Genomic DNA, 27,923 nt, shown 5'->3' with positions numbered 1-27,923 from the left:
ACAAGATATAACATGTGTATGTAGCCTTTATAATGACTGTGATATACCTTAAAAGTAAAGGCAGTAAAAATACCCCCAAAACGCCTAGAGCCCATAGGGTTAAGCCTTAATTAAATGTAAACAGTTGAGTTATATGGAAAATTCACCTGTCGGACAGTTGTCAGGAATTTTGTGATCAGCTGTGGGCTGCTGTGAATTTAACATTTGAACATGTCTGTGGAGATTTACTCTGTTTTGGAGCCTCAAGTGGCTGTTCAAAGAACTGCAGGTGTTGGCCTCACTGCCACTTGATGTGTTAGTGTTGTTTAAATTTACCTGCGCTCTGTACCTTGGTTTGCTGCAGCTAGTTACAGCACCGTGCAGCTACAGTGCCGGTTGTTGTCACTTTAACGTCAGTAAATCAAAACAAACATGACAAGAAAAAATGATGACATTTTCTTCAAGCTACAAAACTGGAGTGTACGTAAGGTTCTTGTACAAACATTTTTATTAAACACATCTTTTATCGTACATTTGCACATATTTATTGACTGTGGTACACGTGAGGAAGGTGCATGCTGTGGCAGCACCAGCAGGGCTGTGGAGTGGGTGCATGCAGATTCCTGTGGGGTGCATTCAGGGCCTGTCGTGGTGGGTGGAGCATCGGGAGGTGAGGGACAGGAAGTGTGTGCGAGGGTGATGGTAACCTTTGACACTGAGCTGAGAGGGGAGGAAAGTGTTGGGGTTGTTGCTGGTATGACAGCTGGTGTTGCGGCAGTGTTGGTTGTGACCACTGTTGCCACGGCAACCCCGTCTGCTGCCACTGAAACGGTTGTGGAGGCCTCACGCTGTTGATTCCTTCCTGCCTTCCTCCCTTACTCCCCCCTGTTTTCTCCTCCTCCTCCTCCTCTCTCCCAGACAGCTGCTGTTTGACGATGAGGAAGGTGTCATCGTCGCCGTCGTCATCGTGTTTCTGGGACAGCACCTGCAGCTGGAGGGTGGAGACGACTGTGTGAGGGCGTGGCAGGAGGGACAGAGGGGTGAGGTGAGGAACAGGGGACTGGGGCAGGGAGGAAGACTTGACGAGTCGAGCTGTTTGAGTCATTTTCTTGTTTTTATCCTCCTGGCTCTCCGTCATCTCTCCGTCACCATCTTTTCTTCCATGTTCAGCTTCAGCAGCGTCTCCAGAAACTGGTGACGGATTCCCAAGTGTTTCTGATAAAGCCGGCTCAGAGCAGCCTTCACTGCTGCTGCTGCTGCTGCTGGAGCTGGACTCCCAGTCCACCTCTGGGCCGGAGTCTTCAGCTGAGGTGCTGGAATCGCCTTCGTCCCCCCAACGAAGCATGGAGCTCGCCTTTTCATTGTAGCAGGCGGCGCAGCGAGTCAGACTGAGGAATTCAGGCCCTGGTCTGGACTGGACAGAGAGGGAAACAGAGGTTAGGCTCATTAGTTAGTTAGTTAGTTACTTGTGAAGACATGTCATCTGGTAAATTATTTATGGCTGTTTTTCTCTGGCTGTACATCATGGTGGTGTCCCGACCTGCCTCAAGTCCTCGTACTAAAACAGCAGAATACCTGCGCCTTTAAAAACACCTTCAAAAGATTGTGGTCATTGTTTAGTTGACAGACATGTTGTTTTAAGGGTTAAGAGACACCCACTTCTGTCAGGAGCAAAAGAGGAACAAGTGTGACATTTATTATAAACTTACAAAGTCCTCAGATGGAGGAGGTGGTCACAGTGGACAGCCGTGTCCTATAAACACTGTTTGTTTCCTGTTTCCTACTGACATCGTTGGTTTCTTTGAACCATGACCACCATCACTGCCTGAACTTTAACAAGTGGTTTTTATTGTAACTTTAGGACAAAGGTCCACTGACCTTGATGAAGAAGCAGTTTAAACTTAAACTAACACAGTATTTTTTGTGTGTACAGTAAATCTAAAGGCCCTGACACACCAAGCCGACGGTCAGCCGTCGACCAAAGTCGGGCCGTCGGTGAGCGTCTGTCGCCCTAGTTTTTGCGGTGTGTCCTGCACCGTCGGCACTTTAGCGTTGGCGTCTTTTCGGCCGATTGAGCATGTTGAATCAGCGGCGGAGCTTGTCGGTGAGAGAGATCACTCTGATTGGCTGTTCAGGTTTTATTTCCTCGCCCCTGTAGCGAGTGAATCTGCCTGTAGTGAAACCGGGGCTAACCGGTGCTTCCTCCTCAGGCTCCACTTCACTCAGCTGCCCCACAGACCCGCTGCTTCTTCACACTTTAACCTGAATAACAAACCGGAGCTAGCTGGGAGCGGCTAGCGGAGCGTTAGCCGCAGCATGACCGGAGGGAAGCACAGCCAGTTAGCCTCCGCTAGTCTCTGAGCTAGCCCCGGCTCTCCGTTTGGATCCAACCGGAGCACCGAGCCCTGGTTTGTTATTCAGGTTAAAGTGGGAAGAAGCAGCGGGTTTATCGGGCAGCTGAGTGAAGTGGAGCCTGCGGAGGAAACACCGGGACCGTCTGGATGTAATAGTCCGTGGAGGTGCTGCGGTGCTCGGCTGCACAGATAGGAAACCCCTCGGCTGACAGGATGTACCACTCTCTCACTCCGCTCTCTCTCACGCAGGCGCAGAACGTACGTGCTACTTGGCCGTCGGATGTAGTCTGTGTAGTGTGTTCAAATGCAACTGACACAGGGCGACATGAGACGTGAAACAGTCGGCTTTCGTCGCCGCTAGTTCTTTGATGTCGGTTTGGTGTGTCCGCACTTTAACCAAACCTTGAAGGTGCACTCTGCAGGATTGTCGGTTTGTGTTCGAAAACACGCTCATTGTAGTGTGCCTGGTGCGAGGGTGCTTGAGCCAAAAATCACACGTCTGCAGAAAGTGTGAAAGCTCTGCAAGTTGTCAGTTATCCAGTGATTCACAAAGTCAGGGATACTTCATTGGTAGTCAGGTCTTACAGAGGCTGGGGAAGAGTTCTTCTTCACATTGGAACAGGACAGTGACAGGTTTGCGTCAGTGAAGAGGCCCCGCCTTCAATTTCAGCACATTGTACACAAAGAATTGTGGGTACTTCATGCCCGCTGAGGATACACACATGCATCCCTGAACATTCTCTGAAGAAAGGATTCAGTCCTCGGTAGGTTTCGAAGGATCCTTGACATTAGAGGAGTCCTTTGGTGGGATTCAGTGACGTAGCCTCCTTGAATTTAGCCGTTTCAGGATCCTTCCCGGACTTTGAGAAGCACCAATCATCTGAAACCTGCCTTGTATTAGATAAGCGGTTGTGATAAGCCTGGCCCGGGCCATGTCAGGATACATGTTTGAACAGGAGGGGGTACAGGTGCATCTGCCAGAGCAAATAAAACATAGGCTCAAAGATTCATCACGCTCCCGGGCTAATGTGTGTTCCTAGAGGGCGTGGACCAGTGATGTGTTTTATCCCTAATTGAGACAACTGGTTGCTTCCCTGAGGGAGTGTGTGATAGTAAACGAATGTCACGCTGTCGGGGGGAGGGGCAGTCACGGTTCATGGAGTTTGTTCAAAGCTGTTGTTTTTAGTTCTTTCAGATGTGATGTTGCAGCTACGACCTGAAACCACACCAACCCCTGTGGTCAGATCTGTGTGGTCTCTCAGGTGAAGCTACTGCACAACATAACTGTGAGGGTTTGGAGCTCGTTCGTTCCGACAGCTCTCCCACAGCTTCATCACTCCTGTGTTCAGTCACTCCTGGTGATGAAGAGGAGCTGCAGCTGATGTTTGTGCAGTATCTGTATGGAAAATGAACCCCATAACGGTTTCTTTGTTTGGATGTTGTCAGTAGTTAGTGAGTTGATGTGTTTTCGTCACTAAATTTTATTTCTTTGATGACATCCATTTGTCCACACGCTTAGTGAAACTGCTCTCATCTGTGGGAGCCAGTCGAGCTGCACGGTGCTGGGCTGTGAGCACAGGTCCCACTAGAGGACGTGGGGCCCTCATGCCACCCTCATGGAGTCTGTTTCTGACAGTGTGGTCAGAAACATGCACACCAGTAGCCTGCTGGAGGTCATGTTGTAGGGCTCTGGCAGTGCTCCTCCTGTTCCTCCTCACACAAAGGAGCAGATAGCGGTCCTGCTGCTGGGTTGATGCCCTTCTACGGCCCTGTCCAGCTCTCCTGGTGTAACGGCCGGTCTCCTGGTGTCTCCTCCATGCTCTTGAGACGTTTAGTTTAACCGACTTCCTTCATTTTTTGAGCAGTGTATTTTTGTTTTCTGTATTTAAGTAGTAAATGAGTTCTCTTTAACAGTTCCAGTTAAACAGAAGGAAAATATATAAAGTCTAAATTGTCAGTATGATTCTCTCTTTGTGCCTGTGTGGACGCTGAGTGGAGAGACACTGTGACACACTGTATTGATTTCTACCTTTGGTTGCTTTGGACTGTCTTCCTTCTGGTCCTCAGCCGAGCCTCCAGACTCCACCTGCTCCGTCTCTGCTGCTGTGCTCATCGCTCCCTCTGTGCAACAGAGAAGAGGTAAGAAAAACTTTCACCTCTGAAACAAACAAAAACACAAGACGGCAGAAAAGAGGAGACACGTACGTCTCAGTGACAGTATTCACACTGATCTTCTCAGTTTACTGCAGAAGTAGAAATCAGTATTTAGTGATCGTTATAAACTGAAGTGGTTCAGACACCAGCTGTTAATGTCAGCTTCTAACTTTTGCAGTGGAGTTTTATTTATTGTAAAACCCGTCACGTGCACAGATAGAAACCTCCCCACAGCGTGCACACAATTTTTTATTTATTTATTAATTTTTTGCACCAGCATTTCCTGTGTGCTAAATAAATAAACTGATAATAATAATAATTTAATTGTGAAAGAAATGCCTTTTTTTCTACTTGAGCACCTGCCCATTAAATGTTTGTGCTCAACACTGACAGTGACAGAGTGTAAAAGACTGTACTGATCATTTTAATAAACTTATGTGGTCCCTGTTTTAAAAACAAACATAAAACAAAACAAAAAAATGTGCAAAGTATGACTTGAAGCCGTGCATACTGGTGTTTTTGTGTTTTATTTCTACATTACTATAAAGCATGTTTCTATGAGCACCACCGTGTTTCACATTAACCTGCATTATGTCACGTTGCACCACCCGACTCAGTCACGTTTGATTTCCATATCATAATAACTATAATTCAGACTTTTTGTATTTATTTAAAAACATTTAATACTTTAAAGATGTTCTGTCACTATCACACAAATTCTGTGCACGATGTTCATCCACCACATGTTTATAACAACAAGTCCACGAACAGAAAAATAATCAGCAACTATTTTGATGATTTATTCTTGGTTTTAATCATTTGTGGTGAAAAAAATCTTAAATATTTTCCAGTTTCCAGCTGCTGAAACTGAAGAATTTCTCTTTCTGTTTATCTGTATATTGAGTATCATTTGGTTTTGGTTGAAGAAAACAAGATTTAAAGATGTCACACAGGAATATGGGAAGTTTCTCACTAATTTTGACGTTCACAGATTAAACAATTCATCAGTGATGAAGTGACTTGTTATCTGCAGCTCTGAACAACTGAAACCTCACAGCATCAGCCTGTTCTGTGATCTCACGCTGTTCTAATGTCTGATATCTAATGTGAGTCTATATAGTCTGTAGTATAAATATAATGTACTTGCTCATTGCTCCATTTCCTCCCCTTCACGTCCTCCTCAGGTCCTCCTCAGGTCCTCCTCAGCTCAGGTCCAGGAAGCAGCCTGACTGTCAGGTTGTGCTGACCTGTGTTTGTTCAGGTAAATGAGGATTCACGCGCAGGTGATGGAGCGTTTCTCCTTCCTGTGTGTTGTTGTGAGAGTACACAGTGGGTCATAATGAGCCCAGAGGCGTTAAGACATATAAACAAGGCACCCGGCCAAAGATAGACACACACACACACCCACACACACACACACACACACACACACACACCCTCAGTAAACACACAGCAGGATCATCCTCCAAGCTGCTCCACAAACTCCCACCTACTGACAGTAACTCTTCCTGACTCATCATCAGTGACCACATTAAATAACTAACTCCAGTGACTGTAGTTCAGCCTCAATGCAGCAGGACGCCATTTTGTTTATTATTTTATACGTTTCATTGAATTGTTTATTATTTATTCTCCACACTTTGGCTTCATTTGTCGTGGCTATAATGGATCAGTTCAAACAAACTGAATCTGATGTAGTAGTAAACTATGATAACGACATGTGTTGAAGGACAAAATGTTTTAATTTAAAACGTGTTAAAAACCTTTAAAGTTGACTGAGTGAGTTTAACCTGTCAGCTGCTGGTTTCTGCTGTAATGCCGCCCTCTGCTGGACTGAAGCAGGAACTACAAGCAGAGCTGCGACACTACAATAAAACATTTTATTTGTTTGTTCTTTATTCTATTATTTTAAATTCTCTATATATTAATATAAGATGAAAATAATAATTAATATGATAATATAGTTTTATTTAATTTAATGTGTATATATTTGCAAGTATAAAGACCTTTTATTTTAATCTCTTTGTATTTTATTTTATATTTTTAATATTCTCCTTTTTCAATACTATTGGATTTCTATTTATTTATTTGCGGCTATGTTTACTGATATATCACATGTTAATTGTTTATCATTGGTTAATTCACTTACAGATCGCCAGGAATTATTTAACATACACTAATTAAGGAGATTTAATTTTCCTTCATTTAACCTTAATTCAGTTTGAAAGACATTATATTTTAAATATCATTTCGTGAATTGTATTATTTTTAAAATCAATTTATTTTAACACAAAGTCCCCTTTAATCATTTTATTAGATTATTTTAATGTATTATTTTAAATACTTAACCCCTTCATTTTAAAGTGTTGCATAAATAGTTAATTTGAAATATATAATTTTGTTTTGTTATTGTGTATTTTTTAACCAAAATTGCTGTAAAAAACAAAACAAAATAATTGTCACATCAAAAGGTGTGAATATACATTTTACATCTGTATCATTTTATTTAGTAGTAGTAGACATAGCTTCTACTTAAAAAAAACCTTTTGTATGGTAGGTCGGGGGCATGGCGGAGGAGATTGGAGGGTCATCACTGACGTCAGTGATTTGAGCGACAGATTTGAATGAGCAGTGGTGGAGATGTTTGATGGTGCCAGGTTCAGATGGTTCAATCTTTGGTCCAGTAAAACCTGGAGTGCCTTTGTGAGGAGGAGAGACAGCAGCAGGAACATGTGGGGTGAAGGAGTTCAGTCCTGCAGCTACAGGTGAGTCAAACCTGCTCTCAACAGCAACATCGTCACACCTGAGGACTGAATAAACTTTGCAACAGGAGATCAGACGCAGACTCACTGCAGGCTGATTCAACCTTTCTCAGAAACTGCTGATCTACTGGGATTTTCAGCACAACCATCTCTAGGGTTTACAGAGGATGGTCCCAAAAAGAGAAAATATCCAGTGAGCCAAAATGCCTTGTTGATGCCAGAGGTCAGAGGAGAATGGCCAGACTGGTTCAAGATGATAGAAAGGCAACAGGAAGTCAAATAAGCACTGGTTCCAACCAAGGTGTGCAGAAGAGCATCTCTGAAGCAACAACACCTTGTCCAACCTTGAAGCAGATGGGCTACAGCAGCAGAAGACCACACCAGGTGCCACTCCTGTCAGCTAACAACAGGAAACTGAGGCTACAATTCACACGGGTTTTCTCACCAAAACTGGACAATAGAAGATTGGAAAAACCACATTCAGATGGAAGCATGGATCCATCCTGCCTTGTATCAACGCTTCAGGCTGCTGCTGCTGCTGGTGGTGGTGTAATGGTGTGGGGGAGATTTTCTTAGTACCAACTGAGCATGGTTTAAACACCACAGCCTACCTGAGTATTGTTGCTGAGCGTGTCCATCCCTTTATGACCACAGTGTACCCATCTTCTGATGGCTACTTCCAGCAGGATAACGCACCATGTCACAAAGCTCACATCATCTCAAACATGACAATGAGGTCACTGTACTCCAATGGCCTCCACAGTCACCAGATCTCAGTCCAATAGAGCACCTTTGGGATGTGCTGGAACGGGAGATTCTCATCATGGATCAACTGTGTGATGTCATCATGTCAATATGGACCAACGTCTCTGAGCAACGTTTCCAGCACCTTGTTGACTGTATGTTCAGTGTGTAGCTGCTTCAAGCTGCTACGTCACCTGAGACAAACACAGTTTATAATCTAACAGCTCTGCAGTGATGTATTTGCAGCAGAGTTATAATTTGGTTTCAGTGGATCAGGTGTGTGGGGCTTAATGAGCTTTTAACCAGGCAGTAATGTACTGTAGATCAGAGCTGACCTGACAACACAGAGACGAGCTCCTCTGCTTGGTCTCATTTTGATGAAGTGTAGTCAGCTGAGTAGATTAACTGGACCATGGACTGAACTCCTCTAGCTGTCAGTCCTGATGGAGTCTGATGTAGATTTATGTGCCGTGATGTTGCAAAGAAAATTAGCAACATAAGCAGTAAGGGGGTCCAACCTGGCACTAGCAAGGTGTACCTAATAAAGTGGCCGGCATGTCTGAAGCCTTCTCCGGCATGTTGCTCCCTGATGTTACTGTATTTGGAGATTAATTTAACTTTGTATCGCCTTATTGGCCCTCTACAGAAAACATGCCTGTATGTAAATACATCAAATAAAGAATTAAAAAACAAAAGTCTAGAGCCTTGAAGTAAAAGACAAGATTACTAATTTGCAAAAATATGTGTTGCCATTTATTTTAGACTTTTATTCCTTTTATGATGTTTTATTTATTTAGTTAGTTATACATTATAGATATAAAAAATAAATGTACGTATTTTCATAATTATATTTATTTTTTACTTATATTTCGTAGGTTTGTTTTTTTAAATTTTCCAAGTAACCCAGTGCTGCATAATGAGGATCTAGATCCAGAAATATAAGTGAAAGTCTTTAGCTAAGAAGTAAGAGACAAGATTAACTTTGCAAAATATATGTGTTGCCATTTATTTTAGACCTTTTATTTTTTAATAATATTTTATGTATTTATTCAGTTATATTATAAAAACATATATATATAAGTGTACACATTTTAATAATTATTTTATTCATATTTTTTATTTGTATTTTGTAGTTTTTTTTATTTTTATTTTATTTTAGACCTTTATTTATTCAGTAGTATTATAAAAAGCATGCATGTATGTATAATAAGTATACATATTTTCATAGTTATTTTATTTATATTTATATTTTGTAGTTGTTTTCCTTTTTCTTAATTTTCCCAGTAACGCAGTGCTGCATAATGAGGATTAGATCTATAAATATTACCGCTGCACATTGACACGTGTCGCCCCCTGGCGGCTCATCGTGTCCACACAGTCTGCAGCTGTTCTCCAAAGTTGACTTAAATCACATGAAACTTGTTCTTCAGTGTCTCCAGTAAATTCAATTAATGAAGACATGATGTGACAGTGTGTGGGAGATAAAGCAGAGCAAACACAAACAGGAAACGTGTCTGACGCGTTGGTGAGTTCAGGTTACACACATGTCATCAGTGTGTTTCCCCCTCGGCCTCAACCAAGTTGTTGGTCGCCGGCTGCAATGTGATCCGTCGCCCGTCATCTGGAGCCTGCTGCCCGGTCACAGACACCCCCCTCCCTCGGTGTCGTCCAGCTGAACCACAACACGTCGACATTGTTCCTCCGCCGGGTCTTCGCTCCTCCGGTCAGACTGAACACACGGACCGTCAGCAGGCAGCAACATGCGCTCCTTGGCCGGACTGGCTGCCATCATGGGGGCCGCCACCGTCTACCTCTACCTGCTGTCCTCACACCTTCCCCGGGTACCGACACACGTCCAGCCGGGCTCCGAGGGAGAGGACGAGGCGGTCGGCGACTACAGGTAGGGACAGTTATTAAACTTTAACATTTAATATTCTTCTTAGGAGTACAGGTAGGGACAGTTATTCAACTTTAACATTTAATATTCTTCTTAGGAGTACAGGTAGGGACAGTTATTAAACTTTAACATTTAATATTCTTCTTAGGAGCACAGGTAGGGACAGTTATTAAACTTTAACATTTAATATTCTTCTTAGGAGCACAGGTAGGGACAGTTATTAAACTTTAACATTTAATATTCTTCTTCAGGAGTACAGGTAGGGACAGTTATTAAACTTTAACATTTAATATTCTTCTTAGGAGTACAGGTAGGGACAGTTATTAAACTTTAACATTTAATAATCTTCTTCAGGAGTACAGGTAGGGACAGTTATTAAACTTTAACATTTAATATTCTTCTTAGGAGTACAGGTAGGGACAGTTATTAAACTTTAACATTTAATAATCTTCTTCAGGAGCACAGGTAGGGACAGTTATTAAACTTTAACATTTAATAATCTTCTTAGGAGTACAGGTAGGGACAGTTATTAAACTTTAACATTTAATATTCTTCTTCAGGAGTACAGGTAGGGACAGTTATTAAACTTTAACATTTAATATTCTTCTTAGGAGTACAGGTAGGGACAGTTATTAAACTTTAACATTTAATAATCTTCAGGAGTACAGGTAGGGACAGTTATTAAACTTTTACATTTAATAATCTTCTTCAGGAGTACAGGTAGGGACAGTTATTAAACTTTTACATTTAATATTCTTCTTAGGAGTACAGGTAGGGACAGTTATTAAACTTTAACATTTAATAATCTTCTTCAGGAGCACAGGTAGGGACAGTTATTCAACTTTAACATTTAATAATCTTCAGGAGTACAGGTAGGGACAGTTATTAAACTTTAACATTTAATATTCTTCTTAGGAGTACAGGTAGGGACAGTTATTAAACTTTAACATTTAATAATCTTCTTCAGGAGCACAGGTAGGGACAGTTATTAAACTTTAACATTTAATAATCTTCAGGAGTACAGGTAGGGACAGTTATTAAACTTTAACATTTAATATTCTTCTTAGGAGTACAGGTAGGGACAGTTATTCAACTTTAACATTTAATAATCTTCTTCAGGAGCACAGGTAGGGACAGTTATTCAACTTTAACATTTAATAATCTTCTTCAGGAGTACAGGTAGGGACAGTTATTAAACTTTAACATTTAATATTCTTCTTAGGAATACAGGTAGGGACAGTTATTCAACTTTAACATTTAATAATCTTCTTCAGGAGTACAGGTAGGGACAGTTATCAAATTTTAACATTTAATATTCTTCTTAGGAGTACAAGTAGGGACAGTTATTCAACTTTAACATTTAATAATCTTCTTCAGGAGTACAAGTAGGGACAGTTATTCAACTTTAACATTTAATATTCTTCTTAGGAGTACAGGTAGGGACAGTTATTAAACTTTAACATTTAATATTCTTCTTAGGAGTACAGGTAGGGACAGTTATTCAACTTTAACATTTAATAATCTTCTTCAGGAGTACAGGTAGGGACAGTTATTAAACTTTAACATTTAATATTCTTCTTAGGAGTACAGGTAGGGACAGTTATTCAACTTTAACATTTAATAATCTTCTTCAGGAGCACAGGTAGGGACAGTTATTAAACTTTAACATTTAATATTCTTCTTAGGAGTACAGGTAAGGACAGTTATTAAACTTTAACATTTAATAATCTTCAGGAGTACAGGTAGGGACAGTTATTAAACTTTAACATTTAATATTCTTCTTAGGAGTACAGGTAGGGACAGTTATTCAACTTTAACATTTAATATTCTTCTTAGGAGTACAGGTAGGGACAGTTATTAAACTTTAACATTTAATAATCTTCAGGAGTACAGGTAGGGACAGTTATTAAACTTTAACATTTAATATTCTTCGTAGGAGTACAGTTAGGGACAGTTATTAAACTTTAACATTTAATAATCTTCTTCAGGAGCACAGGTAGGGACAGTTATTAAACTTTAACATTTAATATTCTTCTTAGGAGTACAGGTAGGGACAGTTATTCAACTTTAACATTTAATAATCTTCTTCAGGAGCACAGGTAGGGACAGTTATTCAACTTTAACATTTAATAATCTTTTTCAGGAGTACAGGTAGGGACAGTTATTAAACTTTAACATTTAATAATCTTCAGGAGTACAGGTAGGGACAGTTATTCAACTTTAACATTTAATAATCTTCTTCAGGAGTACAGGTAGGGACAGTTATCAAATTTTAACATTTAATATTCTTCTTAGGAGTACAAGTAGGGACAGTTATTCAACTTTAACATTTAATAATCTTCTTCAGGAGTACAAGTAGGGACAGTTATTCAACTTTAACATTTAATAATCTTCTTCAGGAGTACAGGTAGGGACAGTTATTAAACTTTAACATTTAATATTCTTCTTAGGAGTACAGGTAGGGACAGTTATTCAACTTTAACATTTAATAATCTTCTTCAGGAGTACAGGTAGGGACAGTTATTAAACTTTAACATTTAATATTCTTCTTAGGAGTACAGGTAGGGACAGTTATTCAACTTTAACATTTAATAATCTTCTTCAGGAGCACAGGTAGGGACAGTTATTCAACTTTAACATTTAATATTCTTCTTAGGAGTACAGGTAAGGACAGTTATTAAACTTTAACATTTAATAATCTTCAGGAGTACAGGTAGGGACAGTTATTAAACTTTAACATTTAATATTCTTCTTAGGAGTACAGGTAGGGACAGTTATTCAACTTTAACATTTAATAATCTTCTTCAGGAGCACAGGTAGGGACAGTTATTAAACTTTAACATTTAATAATCTTCTTCAGGAGTACAGGTAGGGACAGTTATTAAACTTTAACATTTAATATTCTTCTTAGGAGTACAGGTAAGGACAGTTATTAAACTTTAACATTTAATAATCTTCAGGAGTACAGGTAGGGACAGTTATTAAACTTTAACATTTAATATTCTTCTTAGGAGTACAGGTAGGGACAGTTAATCTTCTTCAGGAGCACAGGTAGGGACAGTTATTAATCTTTAACATTTAATAATCATCAGGAGCACAGGTAGGGACATTTATTAAACTTTAACATTTAATATTCTTATTCAATAAAAATAGGCTTTAATGGAATATAAATTTTTACTGTTCCTTTAAAACATGTACTCCCTTTAATTTAATGTTATTTATGCTGAGTCAGCACACGTGTAAGTCCTCATTTGTGTCTTTTGTTTGACGAATAACTCGTTGAATGCGTTCGTGGCACCTGCTCACATCAGTGATACATTCATTTTAATTAACATTAATAGCTGATATTTGTTTCAGCAAAATTTCTGTTCATGTTCAAAACATATCCCACATATCCACGTTCTCTGAGACGTCGAAAATAAAGTAATATTTGAGAAAAAGTTGCAATATTAAGAAAAAAACTCACAATTCGATAAGGATTAGGTTGTAATGTGTAAAGAAAAACATCTACCTGCCAATGCTGTGCGTGATGTCATCGCAGTATCTCAGTATCTCCTTCAGACCGTCTGACAGACACACAACTTATTTTGTTGTGTTAGTTTTGGCAGCTATTTGAGATTTAGTCTTAGTCTTGAGTCATTTTTATCCTCCAGCTCCACCATCCACAGTCAGACACACACGGCTGATTATTTACTGCTGAATTACAGCTCAGAGCAGAGCAGTGTCAGCCATCGGTGCGAGTTGTCGAGTTGTTTACTGGAGTTAGCCAGCCTGAGGCTCATGCAGCATTTAAAGATTAATGACAAGCACGGCTGTTCTCGGCTTTAAATGTCTGATAGTCCACCACTAACATTTTCATCACATCTCGTTTCATCCACATAAATGAAACATAGATTTTGTCGTAACTTTTATTATCAAGATCTATTTTTAGCTCCTCATCGTCTCGCTTTGGTCATGGAAAAAACGTTGACGAAAGATTTTTATCATAGTTTTTGGACTCTCTTTGCAACTGTGTGCCGCTCTTCATCGGAGGTGGAAAACTAACTGAAAACACCTCTCATCAGGCTTCATGCAGGATCGTCCTGTACTAAGAAATAAAGTGTACTGTCCCTAAACTGAATCAACTTTTCACAGATTTTCATGCACAGAACTGTTAGAATGAGGATTATGTAAACAAGTTCGATCAAATATTAGTTGGGACATGATGTTCTCAAAACATTCTTAGGGACATGTCCCTACTGTCTTTATGCAAACCTACAGCCTACTGACAGTTGGTCAGTGACTTGTGGCATCAGACACAGATAAAAAAAAAGCTGTCCTTTCATTGTGTTCATTTTTCCTAAACCCAACCACGTGTGTTTGTTGTTGAAGGTGCTTTTATTTTGAAAGAGACTGTATCAAACTGTACATTTCCTGTGAAAACAGAAGTGTATTTTGAAAACAGACAATGCATGTAACAGGCTGAAGTTGACACAGCGTCCCAGAACGTCAACAACCAACACACCCAGGGTACCTTGGACGTCATATGTGGACGTGGAAAGTCCATGACCAAATGTCGATACATGAGGAGGTCGCAGTGAGAACGTGTTGCCCCGTACATGACCGTAAAGTGAACATCAGCTATCTCAGAAACTTTTTGCTCACAGCCATGAATGTGAAACTTTTTCCTGGACCCTGTGAACCCCCCCCCCCCCAAACTTTTTGGCTGGTGACGCCCGGTGATGAATCAGTGTGTACTTTAACCTGTCATCACAGGTTGTGTTGCCTTAACGTGAACATCCACTGTGAGCACTTCAGCCTAAACTTAAATGTCAAAATTAAAGTCAAGTAATAAAGATAAAGATATTTTATGAGGCAGACATTCAGGCTGTTGCTGATCACCTTCTTTAATCATCCTGTCACCCTCATATTTTCCTTGCACATTGAAAACCTCTGGACTAGTGACCCATCAACAGTGCTTACCTCTCTGTTTCCCAGTGCATGCTGGGATAGGATCCCTCTTAGTAACAGCACTGAATGAAAGAATTAGTCAGCTGCACGTTTGTCTGTTACAGCATATTGTTTATGTTTATTGGAGCACATTAGATCTCTGATGTTAATATCATATGTTTGAATATAAGAGCGGCACCGTGGTGCAGTGGTTAGCACTGTTGCCTCACAGCAGGAGGGCTCCTGGTCCGTAGGTGTGAATGTGAGTGTGAATGGTTGTCTGTCTCTATGTGTCAGCCCTGTGATAGTCTGGTGACCTGTCCAGGGTGAACCCTGCCTCTCGCCCAGTGTCAACTGGGATAGGTTTAACGGAATAAGTGGTTACAGAAGAATGAATGAATTAAAGATTTTGTAAGATTTAGTGGCATCTAGTGGAGAGGATTGGAGGATTGCAACCAGCTGAAACTTCTCCTGGTTAGAATTTATTGTTCAGGAGGTTCATACAGGGAGCTGAATTATCCTCAGAGCTCGCTTCCTCACTGAAACAAACAGACTGAACAAAACAGTTTCACATTAAAAAAATCAACGATTTCCTGACGCTCTCATGGCTGAGGGGCTGCTAACTACGACAGCTGACCCTAAAACGTGTCTCCAGAGCCACTGTTTGGTTTGTCTGTTCTGGGCTACTGTAGAAACATGGCAGTGCAAGACGACGATCTCTGTAGACAAGGACCTGGGGTGCGTCCCAAGTCTCTTATTTTTATAGTGCTACTGCTAGCTCTTAGCTTGAACCGGAAGTCGTTCGAGGTCCGCCATCTTCTAGGCCGTCCCAAGTCTCTTATTCGTGCAGTGAGGAGCTAGCGCTACTGTTTTGGTCAGCCAATATAATGAGACTTGGGATGTACCCATAGTAACACCAGACGCTGGCTGCTTTACGGAGCAGATCCAGCGGTGCCGCCGTCATCAGGAATGGACGTCGTTTCACGTGACGCTTCAGTCGAAAGGACGTCTCATGTCTCTTAAACCGACAATGCTCGCTCATCGCTCCTAGCGCTAGCTCCTCGCATTGTTTCCTAGGTGGGAGGGGCTAAACAGCTAGCAAAGCCGGCTAGGTAAGATGGCTAGCAGTAATTTCAGAGACTTGGGACGGACCACCGCTGCCTTGGTGCTTCTCAAAGTCAAGGATGCTTCCTTGGTAGGATGAGTCCTTCCAGGTAGGATCCTACAGAGGCTAGGCAAGACTCCTTCGTAGCTTTTGATGAACACACACAGGAACAGGATAACGAGCACCCAAGTGTGCGATATTGAAGAGGCCTCACCTTCAATTATGGCAGAGAATTGTGGGTACTTAATGCCTGCTGAGGATACATGCATGCATCCTTGAAAATTCTCTGAAGGAAGGACTCTATCCTCGGTAGATCCTTGACATTGGCGCAGTCCTTTGGTGGGATTCAATGATGTAGCCTCCTTGAAATTCAGACATGTAAGGACCCGTCCTTGACTTTGAGAACCTGTGGAGATATAAACGTGTCATTCTGTGGTAACAACAACACAATGACTCTTATTCATAGCTGATTACACACTAAAGTAAACAGACTCCATCTTTTCCTCCTCGTTGATCATCAGATCGTCACAGATAATAATTATAATAATAATGTCAGTGCAGCACATCTCCTCTCCTCCCAGTACATATCGGACTGATCGCATTACTCCTCAGAGTGTGTGTGTGTGTGTGTGTGTGTGTGTGTGTGTGTGTGTGTGTGTGTGTCATAGTGTGTTTTTAACCATAAGTGTGAGTGTGAGTGTGTGTAGTTGGTATGTTGCAATGTGCCAGACGGTCAAGTGTGAGGTTGTCTTGGGATGATAGAATAACGCCGACCAAGACACTCTGAAGCCAAGAGCACGACCCGTCTGTGTGTGTGTGTGTGTGTGTGTGTGTGTGTGTGTGTGTGTGTACGCCCAATAAATTTAACTTACTCATATCATAATGTTACTTATAAAGTCTCGGCATGAGTTCACCAACAAAATGACATTTGCTGGCATCCTGTCTGCCCAGTCATATGTGTGTATTTCTGTGAGTGTGTGTGAGTGTGTGTGTGTGTGTGTGTGTGTGTGTGTGTGTGTGTGTGTGTGTTGGTGTAGGTATCAGTGTGGCCATTTTTATTTCTTAAAGCAACTACAAAGAGTTTTTAACTGGTTATGAAACAGTCCCGGGTCAGATTCTGATTTACGTCACACAGACAGAAAGAGGCTCCATCTTCCCAGGAAAAGTTTGGCAGTGAACACGTGAGCCAGTCAAAAGGAAGCAGGAGGAGGTTTCTCTTTAGAGAATTTTATTTTTTAAAATAAAATTTTTAATGAATTTACTTTGGTGGCTGAAACGCAGTCATTATATCACCTCATTTCTGTTCAACCTGCGGACAGCTGTGTTTAAAAACAGAAAAATCAGATTAAAAGTAAGTTGCATCTTTCTTTTCCTCGCTCCAAGAATAAATGCACACCAGCCAGATTAATGTCTTTACGACATGAGGCGGTGGTGCTCGTGGAAACACTACCTCTTTTGTCCACAGGGGCCGCCAAAATCAACACTAAGTGAAAGCTGCTTGTAGTCGCTTTAAACCTGACAGCAAACTGGCTTGATTGCTTTAAAAACATGTGAAGGATTAAAACAAGAAAATCAGTTTAAAAAAAGAGAGCGAAAGTTAAAAACAAACAAACAAGGAAATGACCTGCAAAGAGTGCTTAAAATGTAGAATAATTCTGTAATATAACTTTACAATAATATAAAATAAAATAAAATAACAATAATTATAATAAATAAAGTTTTCCCCTAGCTTTTTCAAAATCCAAATCTATTAATTGTTTTTGCAATTTGTGGGACATTTCTTGTGAAGTTGCTCATTGTCTTTTTTCCCCGTCTTTGAAAGGAATCGCACCAGTTTGCTCAGGGACGGTTCAAAGGTTAAAATACTTGCGAAAGGCGTCTGAAAGCAGCGCACGAAAAGTGATGTTGCTCCAGGTTTCAAATAGGGATGTCCCGATCCACTTTTTTCACTTCCGATCCGATACCGATATTACAGCCTTGAGTTTTGGCCGATACCGATACCGATCTGATCCAAGCGCGTATTATACATATTCAATTATTTTGTTGTCAGTCATGTAAGAAAAGGTTTGATCAAGCGATATTACTCTAACAAGAACAACTACATAATCGGGTTAGTTAAAATGATCCACAACAGTTGGTATGAGAAACTGACCTGTTTATTGTTAACAGGGTTAAATAAACAAACTTTAAACTTGAACATTAACATTAAATAAAAAATATAGCTGGTTTGCTTTGGCTGCTTTGGCCCCTTAATAAAGAGAAAATAAATCAACACAAGAAATCTTTAAAATGTCTAACATTGAAATTAAAATAGCAGCAAGACTCCACACACTTGTGCTTTGCTCCCCTAATAAATAAAAAACAGATTAACACCACAAGACATTGTTGACATTTAACAAACAATGCAGCCTTTCCTTTTCAGTTATTTTAGTAGTGTTTCTGTAGTCCATCCATGGCTCCAATTCACTAATTGTGCCCAAAATAATGCCATCAGTGCTCTTTACTTAAACAGTAAGAGTATAAACCACATAAAAATATCACTTTCAAAAAACCAGAGTGGAAAACAAATAGTCAGTTAACTAAGTTGACCGCTACTCCTCCTACCCTTCCCTCCGTGTGTGTCTGCTGTCTGCATGCTGGCCTGGTGGACTGATAGTAAGAGCTAGAGCGGATCACTGGAATGGACTGCTTGAATCGTGGAGCGCTGGGCAGGCCAGAGCGGACTCCGTGAAAAACTGGATCGGAGTTCTTGGATCGGCATTTTTCCATGCAGTCCGATCCGATGCCGATGCCCGTTTTTTGCTAATATCGGCGGCCGATACCGATCCAAATATCGGATCGGGACATCCCTAGTTTCAAAGGGTTAAAGGCCCTGACACACCAAGCCGACGGTCAGCCATCGACCAAAGTCAACAAACCGGAGCTAGTTGGGAGTGGCTAGCGGAGCGTTAGCCGCAGCATGACCGGAGGGAAGCACAGCCAGTTAGCCTCCGCTAGCCTCTGAGCTAGCCCTGGCTCTCCGTTTGGATCCAACCGGAGCACCGAGCCCTGGTTTGTTATTCAGGTTAAAGTGGGAAGAAGCAGCGGGTTTATCGGGCAGCTGAGTGAAGTGGAGCCTGCGGAGGAAACACCGGGACCGTCTGGATGTAATAGTCCGTGGAGGTGCTGCGGTGCTCGGCTGCACAGATAGGAAACCCCTCGGCTGACAGGATGTACCACTCTCTCACTCCGCTCTCTCTCACGCAGGCGCAGAACGTACGTGCTACTTGGCCGTCAGATGTAGTCCGTGTAGTGTGTTCAAATGCAACTGACACAGGGCGACGTGAGGCGACGTAGACGACACAACAGTTGGCTTTCGTCGCCGCTAGTTCTTTGATGTCGGTTTGGTGTGTCCGCACCTTTAAGCAGGTTTGAATCCAAACGAACTCGTCAAAATACTTCAACAAAAACAGGAGAAAACTAAAATTACAAATACGTTTAATTAAAGTGATCTGTTTGGTGTGGTGCACTGGGAGCCTCATGGTCAAAATATTATCAGTATCCTTTTCTATAGTGTGACACTCAACATATTTCTTCATGTTTTCAGTAAACTGAGATGTTTTCTGATCTCTCTTTGTGTAAAACGCACCACTACAAAAACATTCCTACAATATTTGATTTTATGTCACTGAATGGACTAAGTTATTTTCTTTTAACTTATTTTGTTTTTTCATACTACTTTTAAAGCTGAGATGATTCACGAGACGTAATTTCCAACTGTTCTGGTAATTAACTGATGGTTAAAGTCGTTCACAGTAACAGATACCTGTTGGCTGCAGCTTCTCACATGTGAGGATTTGCTGTTTGTCTGTTTTATATCTCTGTAATCTAAATGTCTTTATCGTTAGGACCGCTGGGTGGAAGCACCGAGACGTCATCTTGGGCTGTGGGAGATTGTGGTCGGCTATTTTTCACTATTTTACAGTTTATTAATGAAGCAAACAGTGACTTAGAGATGAACTGACAGTGAAAACACTCATGAGCTGCAGCCACAGTTGCTTTAAAAACTGTCTCAGCATTAAACCTGACACGATCCAGCGTCAGCATCATCGCACTTCTTCTCTGTGATGAAGACTTGAGAGTTTGAACATGAACACGTGTGCACACTCAGACTGCTTCTCAAATTAAAAGTGCCCACGATGACACATTTCCTTAAACACCACACACACATTCACTCAGCTCCATGTATCTGAGCGCTGACGCATCATCAGCCTGCGGACCAATGACAGAACAGAATGTTCGTCCACTGACCAGTAGGAGGAAGGAATGCTGAACGTTGGAGCAGGTGGTCGAGGAAGTCTTGAGTTTCAGCTGGGGGATTTTGGTGTGTGTGTGTGAGTGTGTGTCTTCATACCCTCTGCTCATGTCTGCAGGCGGCGACACTATTTCTGTCCTTCAATCAAATGTATCCTGTTACCCTCCTCCTCCTCCTCCTCCTCCTCCTCCTCCTCCTCCTCCTCCTGGTTTTAAAACATAACTGTGGTCACCAGAAGTAAAAAACTAACATTAGGCTACAAACAAACTACACCATGGCCACATGACTTTAACGTCTCCACCACAGTGAGGCTGCAAAGTCGTGTTCAGTGTGATGATGTTCTGTAGTCTCATTTAGTCTCATTTAGCCACTTGTTAGCAACCGTCTATTTAAAGACACATAAAAGCTTCTAAATAAATGACTGAGGTATTTTCTAACGTATTTTATGTTGTGGAAAAAAGATGAAAGTCTCTTCAGCTTGTGTTGACCGCAGACCTTATTTCAGACATCTCACCAGAAACCTGTTGACTCTGAGACGAGGGAACAGGAGGTGCAAACATGGCGACTCATTTGTGGGTTTTAGGACTCGTTCCTGCAGGTTCTGATCCAGGTAAGGGGGCAGAATCTCAGCCGGGTTCAGATTCAGGTGGCTTGAAAACCAAAGTACAAAGAACATGGCTACTAGGATGAACCTACTCTCAAGTTCAGTCTGTGCTGGTGTTTGTAATGAGAGGGCCTTTCCCAAACCGCCTCCTACACCCTCTCCCTATCCACTTCCACTCTGGCTCTGCGTTCACACGGAGGCTCCACCACATTAAGTGCTGTCCCAAACCAACTAGTGAGGAGTGGAAGTGAGTTATAAAACCCTGCAACAGTGAGGCTGTGTCGATGCCGACTCACTGACCGAACTGTGTTCGTCATGTAAGAAGCTCCGTACAAATAAAGTGCTGTGCGACTATCCTGCAGAGTGTGAACTGTTCCAACTAAGACCGACATTTAACATTGTCATACAGATGTTAACATCTTAAATGTTTGGGATTGTATTTGGGATCAAACCTGCAGCTCTGCAGTCTCTGAGAAATGATAGTTGTATTTATTTTGAAGTGTAACAGGAACTGTTGCAAAACTGAGCAGCTCATAAACATCAGACTGAAAAACGAGGGTGAAAGACAAGAAATGTCACCAGTGAATTTCAGGGAAAAGTTTTATTCCCTTTTATTTATTTGTTTCATTTGTTTATGTTAGCGGCAGAGGGATAATATATGCTACCAAAATAGCGGTAACCAGCAGCACGAATCCAATGAAAGTGATATAAAAACATATAAAAACATAAAATGGGAGTCATTTTATTCAATGGTTCCCAAATATAAGGACAGCTCCTTTGTCTGCTGTAGAGATCTAAGTGTGTCCCAGAGCATGCCGCTGTGTTTACAGCCTACACCCTGATGCAGGGAGCCTCATTTAGCTGTTACGGTGACTACAAATGGAGTGACACTCTGAGATGGAGTGGGAGTGGGTAGGGTCCGGTTATAGAAAGGCTGGTGGGAACAGGTGAGCCGGGGAATGAGGTAGTCTGGTGGACAGGTTGGGGATGGCAGTTAATGGCTGGTTAATGGTTTCTGGTTGGAGAGGGGACACGGAGGCAGAATGAGACAGAGATGCAAAATAAGGTCTGAAGTCTGTTCGTACTCTCAAGACTATTGGCTGATATGTTGTTACTCCAAAGTATTTATTTCAGTATAAAACTCAAAAGTCCAGTATTGGTTGGTTCTATAACAGAAGGCTGGGACACTCTGGGAAATGTAGGAAATCAATGACTGAAGGAGAAGCAGGTGAAGCAGGTCGTCTGAAAGACGACAGAACACAAAGTACATTATAACACTAAACAGCAAATTAACAAATGAGCATTAGTCACCACAGACTGAGGTGTGACGGCTTCTGAAGGCAAAAGAATCAGCTGAAAGATCAGAAGCTACCCAGTTTTGTTATGCTGTGTTTTTCCATCCAGGCTGAAGTTCCCGTCGGACCTGGACGAGCTGCGGGACCTCGCAGACACGCTCAGGTTTTATAAAAGAGAACATTACAGCTTCGTCCTGCTGCTGTACTGCAGCGCCTACCTCTACAAACAGTCCTTCGCCATACCTGGCTCCTCCTTCCTGGTGAGACTCACATGATTAAATGATCCTGACAGAACCTGAAGATACTAACGCTGGTTTCACACAAAGAGTTTGACACAAATAACTTTAGTGTGTCCCTTCCTCCCTCCTTCAGAACATGTTAGCTGGTGCGATCTTCGGGCCCTGGGAGGGTCTGCTGTTGGCCTGCATGCTCTCTGCGTTTGGCTCCATGTTCTGCTTCCTGCTCTCCTCGACGTTTGGAAAGCAGCACGTGGTTCAGCTCTTCCCGGAGAAGGTGGCGCTGCTTCAGAGCAAGGTAGGCGTCTCCGCCCGCTGAACAACTGAGGCTGCGCTCACACTGCAGATGTGTTTTTTGAATCAGATCTTTAAGACAGACTGTCCGATCAGATCTGTGTCCAGACATTACCAGCATATCTGCAGTGTTGTCAACAAAGGTGTTGTTGACGCAGGTTTCCAATGTGGAGGCAGGTTCATTTTTTCGCCCTCTCAGTAATCACACTGTCAAGTCGCGGTGTAGCCAGGAAGCAGTTTATGTCAGCACCTGTCCACGGACTGTTGTCCTCCGTGTTGATAATAATAACAATAAAAATAATGATGCATTTTATCTGTAGGCGCCTTTTAGAGCACTGAAGGACATTTTATAAGACGCAGTTATAAACAAGCAGCGATGCGTTCACAGATCATACAGTCAGTAATCAGATATATACAGTAAATTAAATAACTGGAAAAACTACTAATTATAAATTTTGTGCAAAGTCATATCAGTGTGCAGCTGAGTGTCCTGGGCTCACCTACCTGAATAATTAATTAAACAGTAAACGAGACAGAAGACGGTGTAACAGCTCCAACAACAGCTGCCCATTTATTTTTCTTCACAACAAAACTCTCACACTTGCATGAGCCCCTTAAAACAGCAGAATGTCACCCCAAAGCTTTTTCTGCCCTAGAGGTCTCAATTTCAACCCGACCCGACCCGAGTAAGCCCGACGGGTTGGGTCGGTTTGGGCCGACTAATTAAGTTAATTGGGCATGCTGAGTCGGGCTCGGACAGCGGAGAGAGAGAGAGAGAGAGAAAAAACAAAAGTGTGTCTGTCAGAGAAGCGCACTGTGTGAGGGTGTGACAGCACTAACACACAATGCTGCTGTCCATGGTTCTCACTTCTGAGCAGCCTGTGAGGAAGAAAATATGCATGTCTGTTAAGATGATTCCAAATCCATTCATTATTCAATGTTATGTTGCTGAAGTTTGAAGGTTATAGTTACCGTTTTTAATAAAGTGTTCGAGCTGAAGTTGAAGTATCGTCTGCTGTGTGTGTGTGTGTGTGTGTGTGTGTGTGTGTGTGTGTGTAAGGGGGATGATAATAGGGCTATAATAATTAAGCAAGAAGAATATGTGAATTATAGGCTAAAAATAAAGAATGCTGAATTCCGTTCTGACAAAAAAAAATAATAATATTACAACAAGATATGCTGCTGTGAAGTGTGAGCGAAGTTCAGTCAGTCAGTGTTCAGGTGCAGGAGAAGTGTTGAGAGCGGCTGCGGCTCATTAAATGCAGCGCAATGGTTGCTCTCCCCCAGGCTGACGTTGAAGCCTGTCTGTCTGGTAATATTATTTTGGGACATGAATGATTGGTTGACTTTAAGGGATTAAAGATACTGTATTTGAGCCGGGGAAGCCAGACTGCTGAGGCGCACAGGGGGAGCATCATTTTTCCCCCTTCCATTTAAAAAAAAACAACTCGGGTTCAGTCGGGCTCGGACCCAGTGATGTATGTGATGATGTCGGGCCGGGCCAGTTTTGGGCTTCAAGTCCCTCGGGTCATTTCGGTTTCGGGTTGAATTTTTGGGCCTGTTGAGAACTCTATTCTGCCCTACGGCAACTCAAGAGGGACATACAATATAGAAGAGTCTGTTACATTAGTATCAGACCTTTAACATCACAGATCAAACAGTCGCGTGTCGTCCAGCTGTTGTGTCACTTTTTTTAACAGGTCATCATCCCGTGTTTTCCTCCCATACATGTATGTTAAGATATTTAACTCTCTCAGCTGACACATCATGAACTGTGTCTCCTGCTCCGTCCAAAAAGTCACGGCTCTGGATGTAGATTTCTCCATGTTGTCACCGGCTTCTTCTTCTCTTACACATTTAATGCTATTGGACTTGGAAAAAGGTTATGAGTGTAAGTCTGACAGTTGGAGGTGATTTTTGTTTTTGTGTTTTGCAGCACTGACTTATGATAATGAACAATATGTAATAGAAGGGTTTTTGTTCTACTTGTATGCAGTTTAGTCTGTTCCTCTCTCAGGAACGTGGAGACGCTCTGTGACTGCTTTCATCTACTTTTTCTCTCCTCATCTTTGTCCTCTCCTCTCATCTTCCTCCCTCTTCCTCGTCTGTCAGGCTGAAGAAAATCGCAGCAGTTTGTTCTTCTTCCTCCTTTTCCTTCGCTTCTTCCCTATGACTCCAAACTGGTTCCTTAACATCACCTGTCCCCTCCTCAACATCCCTTTGCCCATTTTCTTCTTCTCTGTGTTCATAGGTGAGACTGCACACACACACACACACACACACCCAACACAAACAGTGATGACTCAGCTGCTGCTTTCTCCTCCAGGTTTGATCCCCTACAACTTCATCTGCGTCCGTACGGGCTCCATGCTCTCAGAGATCTCCTCCATGGATGATATCTTCTCCTGGGGGACGCTGGCTCAGCTCCTGGCCATCGCTCTCGTGGCTCTGCTCCCCGGAGCTCTGATCAAACACTACAGCAAAACCCACCTCAAGATGAACGGCATGGAAAGTAACGGACCCAGCCAGGCTGACGTCAAGCAGGAACGGAAGAGACGATGATTCTGGGGTAAAAGAGGAATCGACAGGTTTGGGATTCCCAAACACAAACTGAAGAGACCTCTTTGCACGGAGAGGCATGTGACCTTTTGTGCACTTCAGCCTTGTGATTTCTGGAAGGTCACAGCAAAGGCTCGTCATACTTAAAGTATGATCTGCTGTGAAAGTTTGGAAACGTCTTCAGGTCGTGTTACGCCAGGTTTCAGTTTCCCAGCGATCTCTCAGTGCCAACACACACAGAGCCAACGCTTTAGGGAAACCTTAGGAGATGATTGGAGATAATTGACTGAATACAATTCTGCTTTTCTTTCTCAGTCCACTGTGACTGCAGTTATAAATTCGGACCTTCTGTCCAGTGTGTTTCCATTGTGCCATGATATTACTAGAGCCTTAAAAGTAATTTGCTCTGTGCACTAAACACGGTGTAGAGCTGCACAGGAAGCTCCACTGACCCTGCTGTGGACAAATGTGTTCTTAAACCCACTGGATATACTTAGAGCACGGAGATCAGACAACCAGCTACACAATAATGTCTCTTCTCCTCACGTATGTTTACTCACTTTGCTGCCGTTACAGTTCCAGGAATTGCATGGACAAGAAATGTTTTAGCACATTTGGACTTCTAAATGTCTCAAGATTGTCTCCATGTGGTTCAACATGTCTTAATGTAGCTGTCGCTGTATTCACAGATGGTTTTAGAGCTCTGTGCACGTCAGCTGTGATCCTCTCATCATGGCCTCAACACAGTCTCTGAACTCATTCACTTGGATTTTACTGTCGGCCTCTGCAGGTCTGCCAACAGACGAGTCAGTTTATGACCTCACCTCATCACTGAACAGGTTTTACAGTGTAGATGCTGTTGGATGTTCACATGCATGGTGGTGTGTCATGACACTGCACTGTGATACACAGTAATATCAGCACGTCGTTGGTATCAGCTTTAAAGTGAACTGTCAGAATCAGCCAATGTGCTTTTTCTTATTTTGCACAATGGATGAATACTACATACAGTGAAGAGTATTTCATGTCTCCATCTGCTGGTGATGATGAGAGCATGCATGATATGATGTTTGCAAATCAAATCAAACTTTATTTATAGCACCCGTCATACAATCATGAAAAAAAAAAAAATCCCCAACAGAAGAGACTTGATCATCACCAAAAAAGCCAATATATTGATATTGGTTATCGGCCATATAAGTTGTTATATGTTGGCATATTGGATATCAGCAAAAAAAAATCCATTATGGTGCATCCCGAAAAATATTGATATTCGATATCGTTATGGATACCACATGGAAAGTTGACGTTGAGGACATACAAATAAAACTTTTATCAAAAGACAAATATGACGAGGCTCAGGGTGTCGTGATGAATCAATATGGACGATAACTGGTTCTTAAAAATGACAAAGAGACAAAACTCAAAATAAACAAAGTTCTGTTACTGATAGCATTAATGTGATTATTGTTATTCATTCATTCATTTTCTGTTGCCTCTTATCCTGCTGGGGGTCGCGAGGAGGTGGAGCCTATCCCAGCTGACACTGGGTGAGAGGCGGGGTTCACCCTGGACAGGTGATCTGAGCTTTGCTTTTAAAGGCCTGATTTCATTTAAACGTGACAGTCAAATCAGTCCGTTCATAGCGTCATCCTGCAAATCAATCAGCTCTTAAACCAACCGAAGCAACTGGATTAAAAAGTGAGTATTAAACCAAAGACAGCGAGCTGATCACATCTCCTGCTATGGCGTCTGTGGGCGGCTCATTCTGAACTAATATAAAAGCCATCTCAGTATGTAATATTCATCCATTGTGCAAAACAAGAATTGATTTCAAAGCCAATATCAGCTGATACTGATGACGTGCCGATATTATCGTGCCTCCCAAACTGAGGCTGATCCTTTCACCTCCCAAAGGAAAAATGAAGTTACTCTGTATGAGTGTTACATTTGGAGACTGTGATGAGATGATCGCTGCTCGTGCTGCTGTGAATTTTGTGGCCTTTAACTGAGCGTGCAGATGCACTTTATATCTGTTTCTGTCAGTGTAACTGATTCACTGTTTCAGTTTGAAATCGTATTTTTTATTTTTTTGAATCAGTATTTTGCAGAGACTGTAGAGGATAGTCTTAAACTGTAGCTTCTCATCATAAACATAACTTAGTGGTTTGCTCTAAATTCAGGTTCCACTGATGGTCTGAGTCATTCACTGTTTCATTCAGAGGTGTTTCTGATGAACCTGATATGTAGTATTTTGGATATCACATCACATATTGTAGCCTGACAGTGGAGTGAAGTCCTGGATCTTTACAGTGGCGTCACATTTTGTTTTTTCATTTTTAGAAACTGTGGCTCTGAGTTTGGTGGTTCCACTGTTGACTCTCATGAGCATCACAAACACGCAAAGTGCCAAAAAATAAATAAGTTCAAGAGTTTTTTTGATCATCACAGTCCAGAGGCAGTCCTACCAGAGCGAGTAAAAAAAAAAGATGTTTTGTTTGTGAAAACGCTGCTTTAGGTTTTAAAGGCCTTGTGTTGATGTCAGGATTTTTGTTCTCCTCTTTGACCAAAAAAGTTTAAGAAAAAAAAGTGACAAATCTGCTCAGGGGAGACGAGATCTTTAAAAATATTTTCTTTCTTTTTTTTTTGTTTTTGTTTAATTTAACCCAACATGTGCACAAAGTGGGGTTTTTTTTGGGGGGGGGGGGGGGTAATGA

General features: G+C 41.8%; 2 protein-coding genes across 2 annotated transcripts; one reads left to right on the top strand and one right to left on the bottom strand.

The window, feature by feature from the left end:
• Positions 1-523: 523 nt before the first annotated feature.
• Positions 524-9,796, bottom strand: LOC125903829 (uncharacterized). The gene is made up of 4 exons (XM_049600995.1): positions 9,538-9,796; positions 5,631-5,791; positions 4,363-4,454; positions 524-1,393 (listed from the first exon to the last, which is right to left on the bottom strand). The coding sequence occupies exons 3-4, from the start codon at positions 4,444-4,446 to the stop codon at positions 524-526; spliced, it is 954 nt and encodes a 317-aa protein (XP_049456952.1). The 5' UTR covers positions 4,447-4,454; positions 5,631-5,791; positions 9,538-9,796.
• Positions 9,661-27,923, top strand: LOC125903405 (transmembrane protein 41A-B-like). Its single transcript, XM_049600314.1, has 5 exons — positions 9,661-9,893; positions 22,227-22,377; positions 22,490-22,651; positions 24,760-24,898; positions 24,974-27,923. Exons 1-5 carry the CDS (start codon positions 9,754-9,756, stop codon positions 25,207-25,209), a joined length of 828 nt encoding a protein of 275 aa, XP_049456271.1. The 5' UTR covers positions 9,661-9,753; the 3' UTR covers positions 25,210-27,923.

Source organism: Epinephelus fuscoguttatus, linkage group LG16, assembly GCF_011397635.1.
Source record: "Epinephelus fuscoguttatus linkage group LG16, E.fuscoguttatus.final_Chr_v1".
NCBI classification, from domain to species: Eukaryota; Metazoa; Chordata; class Actinopteri; order Perciformes; family Serranidae; genus Epinephelus; species Epinephelus fuscoguttatus.
Note: the sequence above shows the minus strand (reverse complement) of the source record. Positions and strands in the feature narration are given on the sequence as shown.